This window comes from Pimephales promelas, chromosome 8 (assembly GCF_988280905.1).
Source record: "Pimephales promelas chromosome 8, fPimPro1.hap1.1, whole genome shotgun sequence".
NCBI lineage: Eukaryota > Metazoa > Chordata > Actinopteri > Cypriniformes > Leuciscidae > Pimephales > Pimephales promelas.
In genome coordinates, this window is record NC_142776.1 from 23,104,590 (window position 1) to 23,127,029 (window position 22,440).

Sequence of the window (22,440 nt, forward strand, 5' to 3'; positions counted from 1 at the left end):
TTCAAAATAGTTGTAGTGGTGCTTGTCGATCTGTGTTTGCCATTCGTTTTACAGCTGTTCACAAGAAACATTTTATTGCCTTGTTTTCTAATTTTCCTTTTCTGCTCTTCCTCTTTCTCTGTCCTTCTTTATTTCCAATTTGCTGCCCACAGGAGAAACGAACCCTTGAGCAGACCTCACTCCTGGCATGCCACCAAGTTCAACGAGAGCCACTCAGAAGCCAAAACCCAGTCCACACCCTCAGCAGGCTGGCAAACAAGATATGATGCTAGGTAATTGAAGAGACAGAAAATGATTTGTTTCTGTCGATATTGCTTCTTTTAATAATGCCACTATTTTTCTTTTTTAAATATACATTGAATTGCACAAGTTCTTCAAATTGTTTACTGCAGTTGCATTTGCTAGTTTATACAGCCTAAGCACGCTTTACACTTGTTTGTTTTTCTTAGCTCATTCTCCTCTGAACTCTCAACTGACTGGGAGCAAACAAATCTACAGAGAGTATCTGATCAGTTCAGCTCTTTGGGGAGTATGGACAGCCTAGATCATAGCTCTCATCCTTATCCACCTGGCTATCTTTCCCCAAGCAAATCCAACAATAACAGCATTGAACATTTGGGTGGTGGTAAACGAGACTCTGCATACAGCTCCTTTTCTACAAGCTCAGGAACCCCAGATTACACACTGTCTAAAAGTAACGCTGCATCCACTGAAAACATGCTGTACAAAATTAATCAGTGGGACTCAAGTGGTAGGCACAGCAATGGCAGGCATAGCCAAAACATAAACGAAGGAATACGACAAGATGAGAAGCTCGGATACTTGCAGCATCTCTCAAGTACAGGTAGCCATGAGATCCCAAGACCCGAAGAACAGCCAGGCACTCGGCATTCAAGCTCTGGAAGAGTTAGTATTGGACCTGTCTGGCATGTCCCAGATATGAAGAAAAACATGGTATCCTCTACCCCACCTCCCACTCCACCGACACGCAGTGATAGTTTTGCAGCCACCAAGGTTCATGAGAAGGGTCTGATCACAGGCACCTCTGAGGGCCTTGGTGTTCATGCCCAGTTAAAGCCTCACGTGAAAGCATTACAAAAGGCTGGAGAAACCTATGAAAGTGCACAAAGGTCTCACCAAGTCATAGAGACCGTTCTTGAGGGTCAACGCAATTTTAACTTGCCATCCAAAAATGATTCTTCAAATCCTTGCATTTCATCCAATGTCCATCGTCATTATCCCAACCGCATGTCGTCAGACAAGACATACTCCCTATCAACCACAGATGTCAGAGATAGACATCCATCTTATGCCCATGTTCCACACCATCATCGTCAGTACAGCGACGAGGGCACTTTCCACGCTCAAACTAGGACAGTGCCAGCACTGAATCCTCCATTCAGTGGCTACTTTAGCAGTATGCAGGAGCTGCCCACAAACAACCACATGCAACCCAACAGCCAGAATCAAGCTAGAAGGCCAGCTGCATCAATTTGTGGTCCTTTTGGAGTTACCTCCCACCATGTCACTCAGGGTATGACACAAGTTTCTTTAGTGAGAGTTGATGAGTCTAAAGCTTCTGTAGCCTCAGAAATGTCTCACAGTGGACGGGACAGGATGTCCATAGGTTCTCAAGGAGGAACTAAAGACCGCTATTTCCCTCCTCAGTCACAGCACCATGATATAGATCATAAGGACAATAATGCTTCCTTCAAACAAAGTGACAACCACAGTCGCATTTTCTCTGCTCCATGTAATCCATTGAATATGCCTGATTCAACAAAACCTCCTGAGTTGAGGGCTAGCCAAAAGCAACACTATATGTCTAGTGCAAATGAGAATTCTGGTAGTTATCCCCATAGTAAACAACCTGAGCACAGGAGAAATTCTGGCCATCTCCACCTTAAAGAATACTCAGAACAACCTCTTCCAACTAAAAGCGAGTCAAAGATATGTCCCCAGAAAACACCTATGCTGTATTCTCTGGCCCATGAGCACAATGAAATGGATGACTGTCAAGATGAGATCAACAGTGGAAGTGCACAACAGGAAGCACTTGACAGTCAGAGCGGCAAACAGGCAAGACGGAGTGACCGGTTCGCCACCACCTTGCGCAATGAGATCCAGATGAGAAGGGCCCAGCTTCAAAAGAGTCAAAGCGCAGCCACTTTAGAAAGTCCGTTTGAAGCTGTAGAAGAGGCTGCTGTCTGGAAGACTACTACTCCTTCCTCAGATGGTGGCTTTTCTAGTTCTTATAAAGACCATCTGAAAGAAGCCCAGGCCAGAGTCCTCCAGGCTACATCTTTTAGGCGAAAAGACCTAGAGCCAGTTTTGTTTGAGCATCCTGGCACCGAGGGTTCTACTTGGAAGGACACACCTCCACTTCCAAGTGTCTCTGAGATCCCACCTAGCAAACCCACCTCAGGGAGTAATCAGGTGCTTCGCATTGGTGGCCGCAAGCGGTTCTCTGCAGAAAAGAAAGTTCGGTCTTTTTCTGAGCCAGATAAAATTCATGAAGTAGGTGCTGATGAGCACTCCCCTATGCCTGACAATGCTGTACCCTTGGAAAATCGGAACAGATTCTTTGATGCAACATTAAAATCAGCTTTCTCTAAACCTATGCCAAAGCAAAACCTGCAGAAATCTGAAGACAACAGACTGTCCAAACCTGGAGGCTTGCATTATTCTGCAAAGAGTGTCACGACCGGGCGGAGTAACAGTGAAAGCTCAACCCCCATTGAACACCACCTTATTGAAGGTCAGGATGGCCCTCTCTCAGTGAAACAACAAGCCATGCTAGAACAACAGCGACTTGGTACCTTTGCAGAGTATGAAGCCAAATGGAACACCCAGAGGAAGACATCCGAACCAAGGGTCTCTGGACGATACCACTCAGCTGATAACATCCTTGATACAGGAAATGAGGGGAAAAGTAAGCCCACCTGTGTGCATGAAAGATCTAGATCCTCCCCTTCTGCTGACTTCTATGGACAGGTTAGTTATTTCATATTTAATGAACCCCCCTGATTTTCTGTGGTTTAATGCTGTTGTTAAAGGGATACTCCACTTTTTTTGGAAATAGGCTCATTTTACAAATCCCTCAGAGTTAAGCAGTTGAGTTTTACCGTTTTCGAAACCATTCAGCCGATTTTCTGATATTTAGAAGAATATCAGTAACCAGACAGTTTCTGGTCTCATTGACTTCCATAGTAGGAAAAAATATATATTATGGTAGTCAATGAGACCAGAAACTGTCTGGTTACTGATATTCTTCTAAATATAAGAATATCGGCTGAATGGATTCGAAAACGGTAAAACTCAACTGTTTAACTCTGGGGGAGTTGTATTTCCAAAAAAAAGTGGAGTATCCCTTTAAATCGAATTGGTGTAAACTGTTTGTCAGACTGTTTTTATTTAGAAACAATCTTAAAGCAAAAGTTACTTGTGTCTTGCATAGAGCTCCAATGAATGATAGCAATATAAAGGTTGGAACTAGTCAAACATTAAACTAAGTACAAAAAGTCACACCCTCAGACCAGGAAAGTTGCAAGTAAGATCACATATGTCACCCGTCCAAGTCAATAATTAGGATAGACAAGTCTTAAAAAGTTAACAGTAGAAATATCTTAATACCTGAACAAGGAGATTGAGTTTTATGTGTGTTCTATTCCTCCCAGAAACTTGCAGTTCAAGAAAAGTCAGCTGACTATTCCAAACCTGAGAAAATTCTCTCCGAACAGGATAAGAATAGCACAAGGTGGGTGCTGCAATGTTATTTTTCCATTGCTTTGTTAGTAGTTTAAAGGGTAAAACGATAATACATTATTTTAGCATGCTGATTATTAAAGTACTTTTGTTAGGCATGATGTTCAACTCCTGGGCATGTTTGAAACTAAACCAGAAAACTTATCTCTTTGTAATGGGAATTAAACAGATTCCAACAGTCCTGGCTGAGATTGTGTCAGTGCAACTATTCCAGTGCTAATGGCTGTGATCTTGGCCTTGTTGCAAACAGAAATCCACAGTTGGGCCATCAGTCAGCCCTCGTTGGGTCAAAGATAGACAGTAGACTCTTTATGATCCTCACAGTCTTGGGATTTAGCCCAGATGTGACGGCACTTCTATCCTCTCTGGCTGGGCTTTGTGTTACAAGGAGATGGTTTTGAGGTGTAGGCTTGTGAGTATGACATAGGAAGTGTCCAATCAGTCCATTCATAATAAGGCCAAAGAGTAAAACAGCTTTTTAAATGTCATTTTTGCTCTTCCTATTTCTTCAAAGTGTTTTTTTACAGATATTTTTCCCTATTTTAGTTTTTTACTCTGTGCAAAGATAAGACTATTTAAAAAATGTACTCTGCATGTACATTATTGTAGGTATTTAATTTTACCCTGAAAGAATCATGAATGGGAGCTCTGTACTCTGTTAAGAAGAAATGCTGAATTAATAATGCTGAAAGTTCAGAATTTTAAAACCATCTGGATGAAGAATAGAGGGCTTGTATGTATATTTTGCCCTTGAATAATGTATTAAATTGGCACAGAAAGTATCATCAGCTGTAGATAGTATGGATTTCTGTGCATGAAATGACCTCCAGTTACTTTAACATGTTTCAGAGTCTAGACAAGAAAATGTATGATTTCAAAACTGGCTAAGTTTATCCTGCAATCTCTCTCATTATAGTTTATAAAACACAATATGTATGTGTCCTTTAAAGATCTGTTTATTCCATTTGCATGCATACTTTTTAGTTGGGGCTCCAGTAGTTTGAGGTCAAATTAGATATTTGCTCTTATTGTTTCATATGTAAATTAGATGCTTTCAGAAGTTTTAGTTTGACTCTTTCTGCCAACACAACAAATATACATTTCTTAATGTCACAATCTACCCATTTTTTTATCTATCTTATATATATATATATATATATATATATACACGATTAATCGCATCCAAATAAAAGTTTGTGTTTACATAATATATGTGGGTGCACTGTGTATAATTATATATATATATATGTATATGAAGAGTTCAGATGCAAAAGCCTCTAAGTGCCATTTGAAATTTTCTTCTAGAATGATCATTTTTATCAAGCTTGTATATTTAAGTTCAGTGATTTCAATTCAATGGCAATGATAATTACCTATTAATTGTTATTTAAGTGAAATTACTGAACTTAATACAAGTTTGATAAAAATCATCATTAAAGAAGAAATGGCATTTAGAGGCTTTTGCATCTGAACTCTTCATATATATATATATATATATATATATATATATGTATATACGGTATATAGATTTATATATAATTTATATTATATATAAATATAGATATTTTATACATAAATAATATTTTTTCTTAAATATACATGTATGTGTGTGTATTTATTTATATACAAAATAATTATACACAGTGCACCCACATATATTATGTAAACACAAACTTTTATTTTGGATGAGATTAATCACATGACAGCCCTAATATATATATATATATATATATATATATATATATATATATATATAATCAACCACTGGTTTCTCCAGGTCATTATATCTTAGACTTCTGTGTAGACATAAGGAGTGGCAAACTTGAAGCAAGTTACCGACAAACATCCATCATCCAAAGCCTTGTAAATTGCCCCCTATGAAAGGTTTTGTCGTGATTCTTGCTTTTAATTAAGGTGCTGTGGAGAGCAAACTATGAATTATACAATAGACCTGCATCTTCACTTCATAGCCCTATGAGTTTTCGTAAAAATCATTGTTTAAATGTCAAACTTCCTGTCTCCCACCCAATGATTTAATTTATGTGCAGACACGCATGACTCAATTATAAAAAGTTAAAGTTCTAGCTGAAAAGTCCTATCTAGAAGGATTCTTTACTCAAGTAAGTGTTATGGACACACTTCTAATGTTAGAAATCCCCACTGTTAGTACTATTGTTTATTTATTAGTATATCAAGTGTGGAGTAAATCCATTTGGAAACAATTCAATTGAGCTACAAGCATTTTAGCCCCACCCAGATGAGATTACATTTGTTGAGGGCTACAGGAAGCACCTGTCGCTGAGATGAGAACTCACAATCATCAGAGGTGAGCGCTGCTTCTCGTACGGTTGCATATTTAATGCAAGGATCTATATTTAGCCATTTTATTGCAACTTTAAAGTTGTAACAGCAGGAGTACTTGGATTATGGACTTTTCAACTTGACGGTTCTCTGATGAAGTTTGAATCCTTCTGAGTCTGTAAGATTCATTTAAGTTGTGTTAATGTTTTCTCAGTTTTGAGTCCTTGGTTAAATGATTGCTTCATTCTGTTTTCACTCGATAAGTAAATGCAGGTCAATTTCTTTTTTCTTTTTTTCATGAAATGCACAGTAAACGTTTCTGGTACTGGTAGAACATGTTTGTCGTACACACTTTATCAAACAAGGGAAGTTAGCAAGAGACTGTATTTGATTAAAGGTGGGGTACTGTGGACAAAAGCTTATATGGTATTACACCTGAGACTTTCTGCATGCCAGTTCATGCAGAGATCAAGTGCATGTATGTGTTAGACACTGTATAGTATCAGAAAGAGACTGCATCCCACTTGAATGTTACCAATGCATGCATGCTGTAATGACATCTGCAATGTAGTAGTTCTAATAAATGACTCTTAATCTGCACTTTTCTTTACTTTGGATACTAATGTTCAAAAGGTTGAGGTCAGTAAGATTGTTTACTTTTAAAATTAATACTTTTGATCAATAAGTTTGCATTTAGTTGTTAGTAGTGACTACATTCTAGCTGTTTTTAATATTTCTATTCATCAAAGAATCCAAAAATATATATATAAGCAGCTCTTAAACTGTTTTCAACATTGATAGTAAGAAATGCTTAATATGCACCAAATCAGCATTTTAGAATAATTTCTAAATTCAGGATCATGTGAGCAGTTATGGCGCGCTGAAAAATCACCTTTGACATCAGAGGAATAAATTACATTTTAAATGTATCATACTAGAACATTTTAATTTTAAGATTTTTTTTAATTCAAATAATATTTTCATAATATTATTGATTTTATTTAATTTTTAAATAAATAATAAATTAAGCATAGAGTAGCAGAAGAGACCTACAGAACCATTTTTAAAAATCTCATGTCCCCAAGCTTTTGAACAGTGGTGTATTTCTCTAACCACATTTTCAGTCAAAATCTCTTTCTGTCTTTTTCTTTGGAGCACAGCCACTGGTTCTATACACCCATCAGGTAATTCAGTATACTAGTATAAAGTATGTGTGAGTAGAAATTGTTGGGCAGTTAGATTTTTAAAATTGGTATAATTCAGTTGCAAACATCAACTGTAAGAGTGGGTGGTATCACCAAAATCATTATAAACCATACAGTTGAATCTCAATCTCTTGACACCTTTCAATTGTTGCATGGTTTAAATATATACCATTGGACCAGATATTCCTAATAGATGTCTGCAAGAGGTGTCTTGCTTAACCCTGTAAATAATTTAATATATTTAAGTTACTTTCATAGAGTGTTGTTAAATTAGTAAGTTTTCTCTTTCCTAAGCTAAATATATTCAATCAAGAGCCCTTTTATCTCTTCTTGCCATCTATATGTGAGTAGACATGGAAGAGAGTAAAAACATAAATGAATACAATCAGGATTAAGAAGGGAAAAGTTTCTCTTTGCCAATTGCTGCAGGGGAAAGATCATTCTTTCTCCACAGCATGACAGGCTTGTGGGAACAGAAAAATGCTGGGTATGACAGCCAGCCTGGGAGTTACCATGGAGAGATGGTGAAATGTGGGAGAAATGTCTGCCTGCCTATCGATTTACTCTGAACACAGTGAGGCTTTGTGGACCAAAAAGAACACATACATTTAGAGTCTGGGCCTTTGATAAATCATCTTTAGTTTGTATTGGTGTATTGAGAATTTTACTTCTACTACTAAGTATTTGTCTTTTGTTTTCTAAGGTTTAATGAAAAAGGATTCAGTGAACTCGTATGCAAAGAGAAACCAGAAGCACCTCCTTCAGCTTTGACTGAAGACCTGGAGAAAAAAAATTCAGATCCTCCATCCAGTCATCACAAACCTGCACTGCATTTCTCTGACCATAGCACTCAGAGTGAACCATCAGCCCTCTCCAAAAACAAGAGCTCTGTTCTCTTGCCCCATCTGGAGAAGTACAAATGCCCAGAGGGTACACCTCCTCCTCTTAGCAATTTTCAGGAGCTCCAGCCTGGATCACAAGGAGGAGTCTTGGCCTCGCTCTCTCCTGTCAACAATCAAAGCTCCGCCTCGGTTTCAGCCCCCGTTCCCTGGAAAGGGTTGGAGCATAGCAAAGGGCCAATCAGGGAGGAGGAGCTTCAACAAGAGCTTGTGCCTCCTCCCTTTCCACCTCCTCCCCCTCCCGTTGTCCTGCCCACCCAACAAACCGCTGGCCCTACCCAGCCCACCATGGAGGGGCAGCGTTCGCCCTCGCCCCAGTTTGCTCCCCAGAGGCTGACTGACAAGCCCCCCGTCCCTGTCTCCATACAGGATGAAGCTCCTGGAAGGTAAGACTTTCTGTATTCAGAGTTAAATTCTGCCGTTTAGGAAATCTTTCAGGTCTGTGTTGGAATTCGGGGCGATTTCCACTGGCAAACCACAGCTGGGCTCCTCTCAGCTGCAATCTTAAAACCATCACTGGAAACTCTCCCTACAGCCCAGTAATTTAATGACAGTGCTTCTCTGACTGTCTCTTTATTGTATTCATGCACATACAAGGGGCTTATTCATATGTGCCCGTACTGCAGATTGTCCATGTGTACTGCAGTTCTTCAGATCAGTGATAAGTAGAATACCACATAGCCTCAACGGAAGACTGTTGAAAAATATCACTTATGGGGCATTATTTTTGCCGTTTTGGGTCAAATATGGGATCTGTAGTAGTCTTACAGTAGACGCCTTTTTATGACGAACAGTATGATATATTTGTATGTGTACACTATATATATATATATATATATATATATATATATATATATATATATGAAGAGTTCAGATGCAAAAGCCTCTAAATGCCATTTGAAATTTTCTTCTTTAATGATGATTTTTATCAAACTTGTATATTTAAGTTCAGTAATTTCACTTAAATAACAATTAATAGGTAATCTTCATTGTCATTTAAGTGAAATCACTGAACTTAAATATACAAGCTTGATAAAAATTATCATTCTAGAAGAAAATTTCAAATGGCACTTAGAGGCTTTTGCATATGAACTCTTCATATATATATATATGGTTTTCCTGTGTGCAAAGCCCTCTAGCCTGAAGTAAAATAATTTAATGTGTTTTCACAAAGATTAGACCCATGAAAATAGTTTGTACTGCCCTTGTTGTGCTCATGCTTTTGCCTAGTTACCTTATGTTGCATTTCTTGTGTTCACCAGAATAACACAATTCCATTTTCACCGTTTTTGTTTACCAGGATGGATCGAGTTAAAGACGAGAACACAACAGTGAAGAAAGTGCCCATTAAGATTGTCCACTCAGAAAGTAACACCGGAAAAGAAAGTCGACAATATCTCGACCTGCCCAGTGAGACCCCTGTCAGCTCGCAAGAACCTGGAGTAACACATCTTCAGAGCTTGGGGAACCCGGATCAGTCATACTCTCTGTTCTGTACATACACCAGGCAAAAGGACCAGGGGCCAGAAACAAGAGACGCAGATATGGGCCTTCTAAAAGACCAAGGGCCACAAACCAATGCGAACCCGGTATTCTATGAGCAGACGAGCCCTTCGTTAGATCAAAGCAACAACGGATTGTCTTCACATCACTTGCATTCAGAGGATGATGAAAAAACAAAGGAGCTGGCTAGAGACATAATGGTTAAGGACAAGTCCCTAGTGGACATTTTAGACCAGAGTAAGATGAAGACCACTATGGATCTGATGGAAGGTATTTTCCCTCAGGGAGAGCTGCTACTGGAGGAGGCCCAACAGCGCAGGAAAGCTGCACCTAAACTGCAATCCCCTCGTAACTCTGTGGAGAAGTCAGTATTTCTTACTTGTGAACCTACTATATTCCCATTTCTTACCGCATTAAGGCCCCAACTCAGTTTGCCAAGTTTGAATTTCATTATTTATTCCAGGAATTTACCCTTAATACCTTTAAGAAGGAAGACGGATTGAACGTGTTTCTGATGTTCTGTTTATTATTTTTTTAAATCAGGAAGTCAGGGTTGTTTGAGCCCTACCCATGTGGTTCTCATAAAAAAAAAAAATAAATAAATAAAATCCTAAGAATGGCATTTCGTGAAAATTGTAGCTGGCCCAGTTCTCTTTTCTAAGTTATGATTCCAAGTTTCTTGGAAATCTAGGACTCATCCTGCCATCTGGGAGCCTTTTGTGTAAATATGAAGTTGCAAAATGATTCTTAAACACTCCTGTCTGCCATTGGTTGGTCAAACAGATCTTCCGCCCCATGCTCATGCCATGTCATAAGTAATTCTGTTTGGATTAGTTGGCTTGTGTTTCTCATAAAACTCATCTGTGGGTTCTCAGGAAAGAAGACGACAGCCTGGTAGTGGCTACTGCTTTAGGGACTAATTCAACCTACTACAGTACATCTGCCCCCAAAGCAGAGCTGCTGATTAAGATGAAGGACATGCAGGAACAGAGTGAGGAACACGACTCAGAAGAGGAGTTGGAGGAAGACAATGAAAGTGATCTTGCCAACAAGAAGGTACCAACAATCTGTACAAACAAATTGTATTGTACAAACAGATGCTTTCTTACCATCACCAGCTGTTTTTAAATGTAGTCCTAGTACTGTTAAATGTACCTTTTAGTTTTTATACGGTGACGAGAACTCAATGCACCGCAACAGAAGAAAACGCATGCATTCGATAAAAACACCAGAAAATGCAACCGTATACAGAAACGCGCTACTTACCAATTTATTTTATCAAATGCCTTTCCTCTCTTTGCAGCATGAGTTGATTGACAGCCTCAGCAAAAAGTTGCAGGTGCTGAGGGAAGCTCAGGAGAGTCTGCAGGAGGACGTGCAGGACAACAACGCTCTTGGGGAAGATGTGGAGGCCATCGTACAAGGCGTCTGCAAGCCCAATGAACTCGACAAGTTCCGCATGTTCGTCGGTGATCTCGATAAAGTGGTCAACCTTCTGCTGTCTCTGTCTGGACGTCTGGCCAGAGTAGAGAATGCCCTAAACAGTCTGGAGGAAAATGCTTCACAGGACGAGAGGGTGAGAATGAAAACGAGGGATTTGGGAAAGCAGGATTCAGGTTTTGGAGAAATGACTTCCAGATTTGTAAATTGCAAAAAGCACGAAAATATTTGGAGAACAGAATTAAAGCTGTAAAACTGCTAACATTAAAGTATCACTTTAGGCTGATACAGGTGATACAGCTTTGTGTCCAGCTCATGTCAATTCCAGATCCAATATATACACCCCCCCCCCCCCCCCTTGTGTCCAGCTCATGTCAATTCCAGATCCAATACCCCCCCCCCCCCCAACCTTATCCTTAGGCCGTGTGTCCACCAATGCCCCCCCCCCCCCCAACCTTATCCTTAGGCCGTGTGTCCACCAATGCGTTTTTAGCCAGCTGAAAACGCTAGACGCTCTGCTGAAGTCGCCGTGCATTGGGCGCTTGAGAACGTTTTGGCAGAGAATGTCTAATTGAAGAGAATTGGCACTGGCTGGTTACTTCCGTGTTCTGGACTGGCTGCAGTAACGCGTCTCTGTCCATGCGGGGGTGCTCGCGGTCGAGTGCAAAATGAATGGGAGTCAATGGGGTTTCACCCCCATAAATTCACTTTTCTCAGGATGTAATTTTTTGTCGAGTAATTTGAAAGTTGCATTCAAAAGGGAGGGCTAAGATAATACACTCAGCTGAAAATTGCATTTTTAAGTTCACTTATCTGTTCTAAAAATCCGTTCAAAAATGTGATGACGTCACACAATAGCAGAATGCTAGCGTGTTCCGGCCAACAACGGCCTAACCTGTAAGAAATCAAAAGGACATAAGTACTCGTTCATTCGACTTTTGGCCTATAATCTATATTGAACTTGCGGAATCAACAATCAAATCTATGTTAATTTAATGACAAGCAGGTGAAAGAGCCATTCATTCTGCTCTCACCTGCGATCACCTCCAGTGGAATTCTAATGGAACTGCAACCAAGATGATACACAATAGGGCTAATAGGAAGTGCCAAGGCTCTCCGTTAGACGGGCTCTGGTTTTGGCAGCGCAGCGTTTTTCCGTTGAGACGTTTCGTTGCTATGATGCAGAATATCCGCAGGAGTTTGAATGTTGACAGTTGGTCGGTGTGGTATTAGTCCCGCCCCTCCTGCACTGTGATTGGACGGCTGGGTAAAAAGTGACAGTGATGAGCGCTGCATTTTATCCAAAGTTGAACATTTTTCAACTCCCAGCGACCAGTAAAAACGCCAGACGCTCGGCGCTTCAGCATGAAAAAAAACGCTCAGCGCCTCGATACGCTCATGGCGTTTAAAAAACGCGGCGCTCCCATTAAAAACAATTGAATACGCCAGGCGTGTGGAAAAACGCTTTGGTGGACACACAGCCTTTTATAGTGATAATTTGGAAAATGGTTGAGTACCATGAGTATTCATTACAGTTCTTTACTAGTATTATACCATTTATAGAGGTTTAATTGGACTAATCCAGATAATAAAATTTCACTTAATTTCATATAGCTTTTTTTCCACAGATTTGGTGCTTAATTGTTAATTTGTAAAAAACAAAAAAAACAAATAATAAGTGTGTGTGTCTACTTAACTATATTTTGGGGACAAATTTGTACCCAGAAGTGACCAAAAACCTGCCTTTAGGGATGGCCTTGTTTGTAAAACTGGTATAAAGTAATTAAAGTTTTTTTTTTTTACATAGAATATACATAGAATATACAGTTTGTACAGTATAAAAACCATTACGTCAATGGAATCTCCCCATTTAGATTAGCTAAGTAAACGTGTGTGAGTGAGAAAGCGCATGTATAACGTAAAAATGTGAAATGTTCATCTTCCTTCTGCAGCGTACTCTGACAGAGAAACGCAAACTGCTGATCCGTCAACATGAGGACGCCAAGGAGCTGAAGGAGAACCTTGACAGGAGAGAGCGTGTGGTCTACGACATCTTGGCCAGCTACCTGCCAGAGGAGAGTATGACTGATTATGAGCATTTTGTGAAAATGAAATCTGCCCTTATTATTGAGCAACGCAAGCTCGAGGACAAGATTAAACTGGGGGAGGAGCAGCTCAACGGTCTAATGGACAGTCTCCCATCAATGGACCACAGGACAACCAACTGAGGACTTGATGGAGTGATTCATGCAGTAATCCACAGCAACTCGTTTGACGTCACCCTAAATAACAGGGTGCCAGTACTTAATGTCGATTTACTGCCAATAGAATTACATTCTGGTCATATATTGAGTGCTCTTTGTCTGACCCAGCAGAGAGCGTTTTGGAAAGACTCATGAAGACCCTGAAAGTGCTGGGCACTTTTAGAGCATGATTTGACCCAAGCTGATTTTACAAAGCACACTGCGGTTGTTACCTTTTTTTAGTGTCAGCTGATTTTATGCTTTCATGACCTTTCAATGTTATACGACCCATAGAATTATATGGTGAAATAATAATATTTTTTAAAGACACTTTAATTTTACCCCCACAACTGTTTAGATAGACCTTGCCCCTTTTTGCGCCCTAGGTAAAAACATGCCATGGTCACTCAGTGTGCTGTATCTTTTTGACCACTAGAGGGTGATGAAAGACAACTTAAAGTGTATGTGCCTGAAGCCTGGCATAAATTCATTCATCACCCAAGCGTTGCACATGTAAGCTGTGTTTCTATTTTCATCGGGAGGCTGTAATTAACTTCCAAAACTGACTTTTGGGGGGTTCATTATTTCAAATGACATGTCACTATCCTGATTATGTTAAAAAATAATTCAGTGATATTTGTAGTAATTTATTTTAGCCTTTTGAATCTTTGTATATAACTAGAATAGGCTAGTATTGTACTCTCGCTTTATTTTAGCCAAGCAAACTACCACTTTAGTCTGCACGCTTTTTAGAGGCTGTATATCACCATAAAATGCATTGTAACACCAGAATTAGGATTGACTGAAAGTATTCTATTGTTTAAAGAATCGAAGAGACTTGCCTAAACTATATAATATCATTTCACTAAGGATTAAGTGCTTGTCTATAAAATACCAGCTGCCTTTTGCTTCAAGTCATGTGTCTGAGTCATTTATAACTGCATCGGTAAGATTGTAAGAGGTCAGAATGGCTTTGAAAGGAGCTAAATGAAAAAAAGCATCATGTTCTAGTCTAGTCTGTGTACATTCACACAGAAATTTTGTAGTCACAATTCCGCTTTTCATTGTGACCTTATTTCCACAGATAGCTAATGAAATGCAGTCTCATGAGTGTATTGCGTTCAACACTGCTCTTAAGTATTACATTTAAGTGGCACAAGTCATTTTTCATAAAAAGACAGTGTGTAGAAAAGACAAAGCATATATTATAAGATCATTGAGTTGAACCAATAGCTAAAATATAATTGGCTCACATTCCACAAATATGTGATTTGGATGTGATCATTTAGTTTTCACCTGCTGTTAGATGTTGAAACCGCAGCATTATGTTGCAAAAAACAGCATTTTAAAGATTTTTTTGTTGGCTACATATCAATCACAAACATTTTGTTTACATATAACAGCATGCTTTGACAGTGAAATGAAGGCATTCATTGAATGTTGTCTGTCATGCCTCATTTCTGGATGGTCACTATTGCTTTATGACAATTGTTGACATGAATGCAGTATGATACAATGTTCCTAGTTTTGCGATACACTGTGGAAATAGCATCTGTATATGTCACCCAAGATTGATTTATTTTTTTATTCCTTTTTTTTTTATAAACAAAAGTGTCTGATAAATGGGAACGTTTAGAGCTAGTATTCGACTGGTCATACGTCATCATGGCCACTATGAATCCACATCTCATGTAAATGTGCTGTTTTAAACGTATTTTGTCAAAAGTATCCTATTATTTTTTTTTTAGGTGCTAAACAATTTATTGTTCCATAATGACATTTTAGTTAAATTTTAGAGGTAGGCCTTCCTACAACATTTTGTATCAGTAATTACGCAATTTAATTTAAAAGGCAATCGTTCTTTTTTTTATCTGAATAGCTTTGCCTCTGATCACCTTCGTTCTTTTTTTATCTGAATAGCTTTGCCTCTGATCACCTTCGTTTCCAGTAATATTTAACTTCAGATGTTGTCTCAGTGTCTTGGCCAATCAGGAAGACTTTGACGTATGTAAAACGCGATAGCGTGCATGTGGAAAAAATAATGGCCTGCACAGCTGTGTTAATAATACTGTAGCATGTGTGTATTTCTGCTGAAATATTTATTCAATTTCTACTCGAAATCAAAAACCTATTTTAAAATCTGAAAACAGTAGCCTAATGGAAAAAAAAAAAGAAACAATCGATGTTTGGATTGTTTACTCTGAAATACGCATGCTGGAGCAGCTTAAAAAACAGGTCTTCAGCATGATTTGAGCTAAGGAATAGAGTATTCATTTTTAATATTATTGACCATTTAAAAAATGATATTGAAACATAATCCTGACAAAACTCTATGGAAGAATACTAACTTAAGGATGCGAGCCTTCTTGCATTCAATGATTCCAGGATGTTTGATGGAAAGAGTAAGCAAATGTAACAGTCTGCGTGTGTTTACAGATAAAAAATATGCAAACAACACGTTGGATTATCATAATTCATGTGCATGCACACACTGGCACTGCAGAGACGTTCTCAGCCATTATTCCCAAAAACAATTAACGTTAGGTCAAGTTGAACTGACCATTCCATTAACGTCAAAGGGAAAAGGTGTTATCAGTAACGTGATCAGCCGATACTGTAACTTTATTGTTTTGCACTGATCCTCCCCTCCCACTCGTCCGTTTATTGAATATGCTACATTAATCATTAACCACAGTGTTGTGTTTGACTTGTAGCATTCGCGTCAGTTTGGAAAGTTGTCGCTAGTTTTGAATGAGACATCCTGTGTTTTGGATGGACTGACAGTTTCGAAGGAGCTCAAACAGGTAAGAGTTTGGTGTGCTCTGTGTGATGATGTGAGTAGCTATATGTTTTCATTAGCCTACATATGATGTATGAAAATGCGCAGTCAATTTTACACAACCTTGACTGAGAAGCTACAATTGTGGACAATAAGACCTGGAGTTCCACTGGAAATTGTGAAAAAGTCGCACTTTTTTTCCTAATGTCATTAGCTAACCGTAGTAATACCAGTAGCTAAATTATGCACACAGGTAGGCCTATAGTAGCCTACTTAAATGCAGATAACCATAAACTAAACCCTAAGCCTAATTATATCCCTAAATTCATGTTGTTAATTGATACTCGGTACTAAAATTAATAATAACATTGTAACTAAGACCTTAATAAAATAAAGTGTAAACAAAAATACACATGAATAGACGTAACATAATATGACAACATAAGTTTTGGGCTCTGAAATTTATTAAGCTGTAACATGGAGTTATTGGGGGGTTGTTTGCAAAGTGTTAAGGAAATCACTTCCCCAAAGCTCCAATAATTGTTCCCATCTCTGATTCCTTTGCGTGAAGAAACAGATTATTGTAAATGAACTTTCAGCTTATTCCGGAACATTCCGCAACCCCAGGTGTGCAGGAAATATTAGTCTCTCTCTCTCTCTCTCTCTCTCTCTCTCTCTCTCTCTCTCTCTCTCTCTCTCTCTCTCTCTCTCTCTCTCTCTCTCTCTCATCCTCCTTTTCCTCCTCTGCTTGGTCTCAAATGCTTAGTCTTTTGCTTCTGTAGTGTCCTTTTTCCTCCCTCTGGAAACATCACTCTTCACCACAATTTTTTTTAAACACTAGATGTAAAAAACATTTTCCTCAGTCTAAAAGGGTTGTTTGTTTCCAAAGGAAGCACTTTGTATATTCCAAACACTTCAATCTAAAGCCTGCGTCATGTCTCAACCCATTTGCCCCTGCAATCTCCATGTGTTTTCCTGTCTTCTCTCTTGTCATATCATTAAAAGAACAAAAGCTCATTAAAAGGCTCCCAACGGGGTGTTGGGGGTCCACAGAAAATTTCAGTAAACAAAGGCATTTATTTAAAAAATGATTAGCATTTATGTTTACTATAATGACTGGGAATACATCATACAAATTAATACATTTTCCATTGACAACCAAAAAAGAATTATTGACTTATTATTATATTATATTACTTTGGGTTTTTTTTTAAACACATTAAATATTTTCCAAATACTATTTAACAATTTTTTTTTTGCCTTTTTTTGTTTTGTTTTTAATTAACACATTTTCTAAATATCATGCTATATTTATACATAAAAGAATGTATAAATAAAAGTACCGTTCAGAAATTTGGGGTTGGTAATTTAATGTTTTGAAAGATGTCTCTTATACTGACTCAATTACTCCAGTCTTCAGTGTCTAGGATCCTTCAGAAATCGTTCTAATAAGCTTAAAGGAGTTTTAAAGGAGTAGTTCACTTTAAAAAAAAAAAAAAAAAAACTTTTGCTGATAATTTACTCACCCCCATGTCTTCCAAGATGTCCATGTCATTCTTTCTTCAGTCGAAAAGAAATTAAGGTTTTTGATGAAAACATTCCAAGATTTTTTTTCCATATAATGCACTTTACTGGTAATCAAACGGTTCAAGGTCCAAAACACAGTTTCACTGCAAACTGTTGAAAGGGCATTAAATGATTCCAGACGATGAATAAGGGTCTTATCGAGCGAATTGATCGCTCTGTTCTGTGATGCGCGTTCGTGACTCTCCTGTTCGAACTCGTTTATCAAAATGAACTAATCTTTTTTCGTGTCATTTGGTTCATTCAACGAACAAAATTAACAAATTGACTCGGGAAAATATTAATTTGTTTTGATGAACGAGTTCGAACAGGAGAGTCACGAACGCGCATCACAGAACAGAGCAAGTCGAGCATTTGTGCTTATAAAGTTAAACTTTTTTTTTTTTTAAATGAGTGATCGTTTCGCTTGATAAGACCCTTATTCATCGTCTGGAATCATTTAAAACCCTCTGAACAGTTTGCAGTTTGCACTGAAACTGTCTTTTGGACCTTGAACCGTTTGGTTCCCACTGAAGTGCATTATATGGAGAAAAATCCTGGAATGTTTTCAGGAAAAACCTTAATTTCTTTTCGACTGAAGAAAGAATGACATGGTCATCTTGGATGACATGGGGGTGAGTAAATTATCAACAAAAGTTTTTTTTTTTTTTTTTTTTTAATGTGAACTACTCCTTTAAGAAGCATTTCTTATTAGCAAATGGCTGAAAACAGTTGTGTTGCTTAATGTTTTTGTGGACACCATGATAATTCTCTTGATTTATCATGGTGTCTGATTTTTTTTTTTTTTTTTTTGTTTTTTGTTTTTGTAACTATAAATGTCTTTACTGTTACTTTTGACCATGCAGTCTAATTGCTGAATACTGCTTTAACTTTTTTTTTTAAATCTGACAGAAGCATGATTGCAATATAGCCATGGCCCTGAAGAACAGTTGGCAAACCTGAGGAGGAAATATTCATAACCGCCTGGTGTCGGGTCTCAGCAGTTTCAGCAATGGCTTACCTAACCCAGTCAGTCCATTGGCAGTTTGTGGGTCTGGTGCTTGGGTTTGTAGGATGGATAATAATGGCCTCTATCTCTGGGGTGAACGACTGGAGGATATGGTACGTGGACAATCAGACGGTCATCACTGGAGGAATGGCCTGGGTGGGCGTGTGGAGGACCTGTTTTAACAGCCACATTTTGGACTCAGCTGAGATCTGCAAAAGCATCGGCCTTACAGATTCCTTCACTCCTCCAGAGATTGCAGCCGCTCAGGTACTTTGCATGACTGCTATTGGTGTGGGGGTAGTCGCAAACCTGGTGGCAGGATATGCGATGAGAAACGCAATTCTTGGGGTTGATGGCGGGCATGTCAGATTGGCCTTTATGATGGCGGGTTCCTTGTTCTGGTTAACTGCAGTGTGTACTCTGGTCCCTGTCATTTGGAATATGAGTTCTGTGCTGGCGAATCTCACTATAGACTTCCCACCTGACTTCTACTTGCCTTCTGCTCCAGTAAAACAGGAAGTGGGTCCAGGGATTGGGTTTGGGATCGGCTCAGCTTGCCTACTCATTGTAAGTGGACTACTATTATTGTGCTGCAGGTATCCCAAAACCAAGATGCCCACGAGTGGAGAAACTGGACATTTTGAGAAAATTGTGAGTGATGAAGGCTTTCTTGGTGTAATTAAAGAGAGTATGGATGAGGGGAAGATCAACCCAGCATTTGAATCGGATAATCATTAATAATAAAAATTATTAAAATTATTCCATAATTCTATGGAAGGAAATTGAAGGCTCTACATACAATTTCTCAAGAATTTTCACTATTCAAGGTAAATGTATATATTATTATTATATTTTTAATTACGAAAGTGAATAAATGAACAGAAATTAAGGCAACACAATTTTGAGCCCATGTAACTGTCAAAATTTTAATTTGAGAGATTCTATAACACTGGAATTTTAAAGTTTTTGTATACACTTGTTACATAATGTGCTATATCTATATCAATGCTATATCTAATGGCGCTTTTCCACTACATGGTACGGTTCGGTTCGGTACGGCACGGTACGCTTTGGCGCTTTTCCACTGCATGGTATGGTACGGCTCGCTTTAAATGGTCCCTGATCTGTTGAGGTTCCAAGCGTACCGTACCAGTACTAAAATGTGACGTGAAACACTGCAGATCAGAAAACACTGCACTTATTGGTCAGACAGAATCATCACTGCCAGTGTCATTGTATTTGCAACCAAATTCTCTCGACAAGAGAAACCAAACCCTCTAGTTTCAAATACCCAGTAACAGCCACTGTTCGCTGTTATCGAACAGTCTATAATCCCACCCACTTTAATGCGGTACTAACTGCAGTGGAAAAGCAACCGAGCTAAAGCGAACCGAGCAGTGCCATGTCGACCCGAGTCGTACCACGCAGTGGAAAAGCGAAGTGAGCCGAACCGTACCGAGACGTACCAGCAGTGGAAAAGCGCCAAAAGATCTGTGTAACAACCTTCTCACCGAAATGTCTGTAATGTAAGCTATAGGCTATACTTTGTTAAATGTATGTATATATTTACCAATTTGGGGTCAGAAAGATTTCTTGGGGCCGGTTCACATTTTGCCTCTTTTGCGCGCTCAAGTTAGTAATTTCAAATGTAGGCGCGCAGGGGAAGCGACGCGTCGAGATAAAAACAACTCAACTTTTCAGAATGCCGCAAGCGCACCATAGGTTACGTAGATGGTTGCTTAGCAACGACAGTCGCCTCCAGAGCGCAACCGCCCTAGCGCTTTGTAAAAAGGAGAACGCGACCAGCCTAGCATTTTCTTCACGTTTTTAGGCGCTATATGTGGAGAAATATCTTATGTACAACAAGACTGCACTTATTTGATGAAAAATAGGTAAAAAAAAAATAGTAATATTGTTAAATTTTATGTAATTTAAATGTTATTTAAAAAATGTTTTCTATTTGAGTATATTTTAAAATGTAATTTATTCCTGTGATGCCAGGCTGAATTTTTAGCATCATAACTCCAGTCATCAGTATCATGACCTTCAGAAATCATTCTTATATGCTGATTTGGTGTTAAATAAACATTAATATCATCAGTGTTGCTGCTTTTTGTTGGCCTACACACATTCTTACATGATTCTTTGATGAGCAGCGTTTAGGCTATTTGAAATTTAATTTTAATTATTGTGTATAAACTTTTGAAGTGTATGTATATGAAGATAATGTATGTAAAAATGCTAATTTATTCCTCTCAGTGTTTTAGAGTGAAAGTAATGAGCACTGTACCCAATACCATAATTAAAATAATAATAATAATAATAATTTAATGTAAAAAAATTGAGTACAATCAACTTGGATTCCTTTCAACTTAAATGACATTAAAGTGACTTTTGAAAATGAGCTGAATCTTGTATAACATAAAAAAGGAAAATATTATTAAATATTATTATCATTTTATTTTGATGAGTTTAAGCAATGTAAAAACATATGGTGTCATAACTTATTGATCATATAATTTTTAACAGTGCATGCACAAAATATTTCCCATTGTTTTTCAGACATAATATAATCACCAGGCTGCCATAAAAGCTGTCGACACAAGATATCTTGAATTTGATTTTAGATATGATTCAGCTGACTATAGAGTGGATCTTTGAGCGGGGACAAGGTGATTTCAGAGGAAATAACCCCTGCCATGAGTGGAATGAACTTTACTGTTATTTCCCAGCTTGATACTTGCCCTTATTACTGTGTTTTTCTACACCCCCCATGGGCTTTTAGTTTGTTACTTGCCAACATTTAATCTTGTTAAAATTGAACATTATTTTTGACAAATCCCACTGGATAGTACATGATTTTCTTCTGTTATAAAACCACATAATCCCCCTGATAACTTTGCAAAGGGAAATTAATTATTTAATTATTGCCAATCAAAGTTGCTTTTGTTTTTTGTGTGTTGGTTCCAAGGTTATTTTCGTAAATCAAAAATAAATAAAACTATAAGACTAAAAAAGAAAAACAAAACACTTTTGTGAACTGAAATAAAGTAATAATTAGCAAAAATATATAATCGTTTTCGTAATTAATTTTCTCTCATCCTGCAGGCTAGCTAGGTTACCGAAAAATCACTTTTTTCATTTACACTGCACTACTTAATTTCCATTGTATGACCCTTGAGCTTGAGTCTCACATCTTTTGCAGCGTTTGCATGAAACGACTTTTCTAAAAACTTGAGTTAAAATAAGTTCAGCTTATAAAAGCTGCGTCTCGAGACATTGCTCCTTTTCAAACCAAAACCGCTTTCTTTCTGTGTGAACCATTCAAGCAGAAATGGCCAAAGTATTTCCATCATGTCTAGACCTTATGCGAATAGAGCCTTAATTCAAAGAAAGATGACCATCTCGTGTGAAACTAAACACTGAGCAGAATCGCCCACAAATGGAAATATTGGTCAGAGTAGAAGTAAACAAAATGTCCCGTTTGAATAGAATACATGAAAATGAGTAAAACTAGGCCTACTATTATGAAATTAAAATACAATACATCAATCAATACATGTTTGAAAGGATTAATCATAAATTACCATAAAATAATAACTACAGGCATTTTTTTTTATTTTTCTTATATGCCACGTTTAACAAGATTTCATCTTAAATATGAATGTAATGACTCAATTTTACTTTTAAACTGCGAATATTAAACTTTGCTGAAATTGTGTTCAAAAACTAA

General features: G+C 38.1%; 2 protein-coding genes across 9 annotated transcripts in view; both read left to right on the forward strand.

Moving 5' to 3' along the window:
• Window positions 1-14,270, forward strand: part of shroom2a (shroom family member 2a) — a 49,625-nt gene extending 35,355 nt beyond the window's left edge. For 6 of the 8 annotated variants that reach the window (XM_039691520.2, XM_089134192.1, XM_089134193.1 and 3 more), the window contains 9 exons: window positions 153-272; window positions 450-2,994; window positions 3,678-3,757; window positions 7,227-7,250; window positions 7,975-8,556; window positions 9,471-10,037; window positions 10,549-10,729; window positions 10,977-11,249; window positions 13,066-14,270. In XM_039691520.2, the coding sequence (XP_039547454.2) occupies window positions 153-272; window positions 450-2,994; window positions 3,678-3,757; window positions 7,227-7,250; window positions 7,975-8,556; window positions 9,471-10,037; window positions 10,549-10,729; window positions 10,977-11,249; window positions 13,066-13,341 (4,648 nt within the window). In that variant the 3' untranslated portion in view covers window positions 13,342-14,270. The remainder of the gene's footprint in view (window positions 1-152; window positions 273-449; window positions 2,995-3,677; window positions 3,758-7,226; window positions 7,251-7,974; window positions 8,557-9,470; window positions 10,038-10,548; window positions 10,730-10,976; window positions 11,250-13,065) is intronic. The other 2 variants (XM_039691521.2, XM_089134194.1) reach the window with 1 other exon arrangement.
• Window positions 14,271-16,040: 1,770 nt separating this feature from the next.
• On the forward strand, window positions 16,041-20,799 carry cldn34a (claudin 34a). Its single transcript, XM_039691427.2, has 2 exons — window positions 16,041-16,160; window positions 18,611-20,799. The coding sequence occupies exon 2, from the start codon at window positions 18,711-18,713 to the stop codon at window positions 19,443-19,445; it is 735 nt and encodes a 244-aa protein (XP_039547361.2). The 5' UTR covers window positions 16,041-16,160; window positions 18,611-18,710; the 3' UTR covers window positions 19,446-20,799.
• Window positions 20,800-22,440: the final 1,641 nt, after the last annotated feature.

What these genes read in the sequence shown, in the direction of transcription:
- cldn34a (XM_039691427.2), top strand. Translation starts at nt 18,711, where the DNA reads ATGGCTTACCTAACCCAGTCAGTCCATTGGCAGTTTGTGGGTCTGGTG.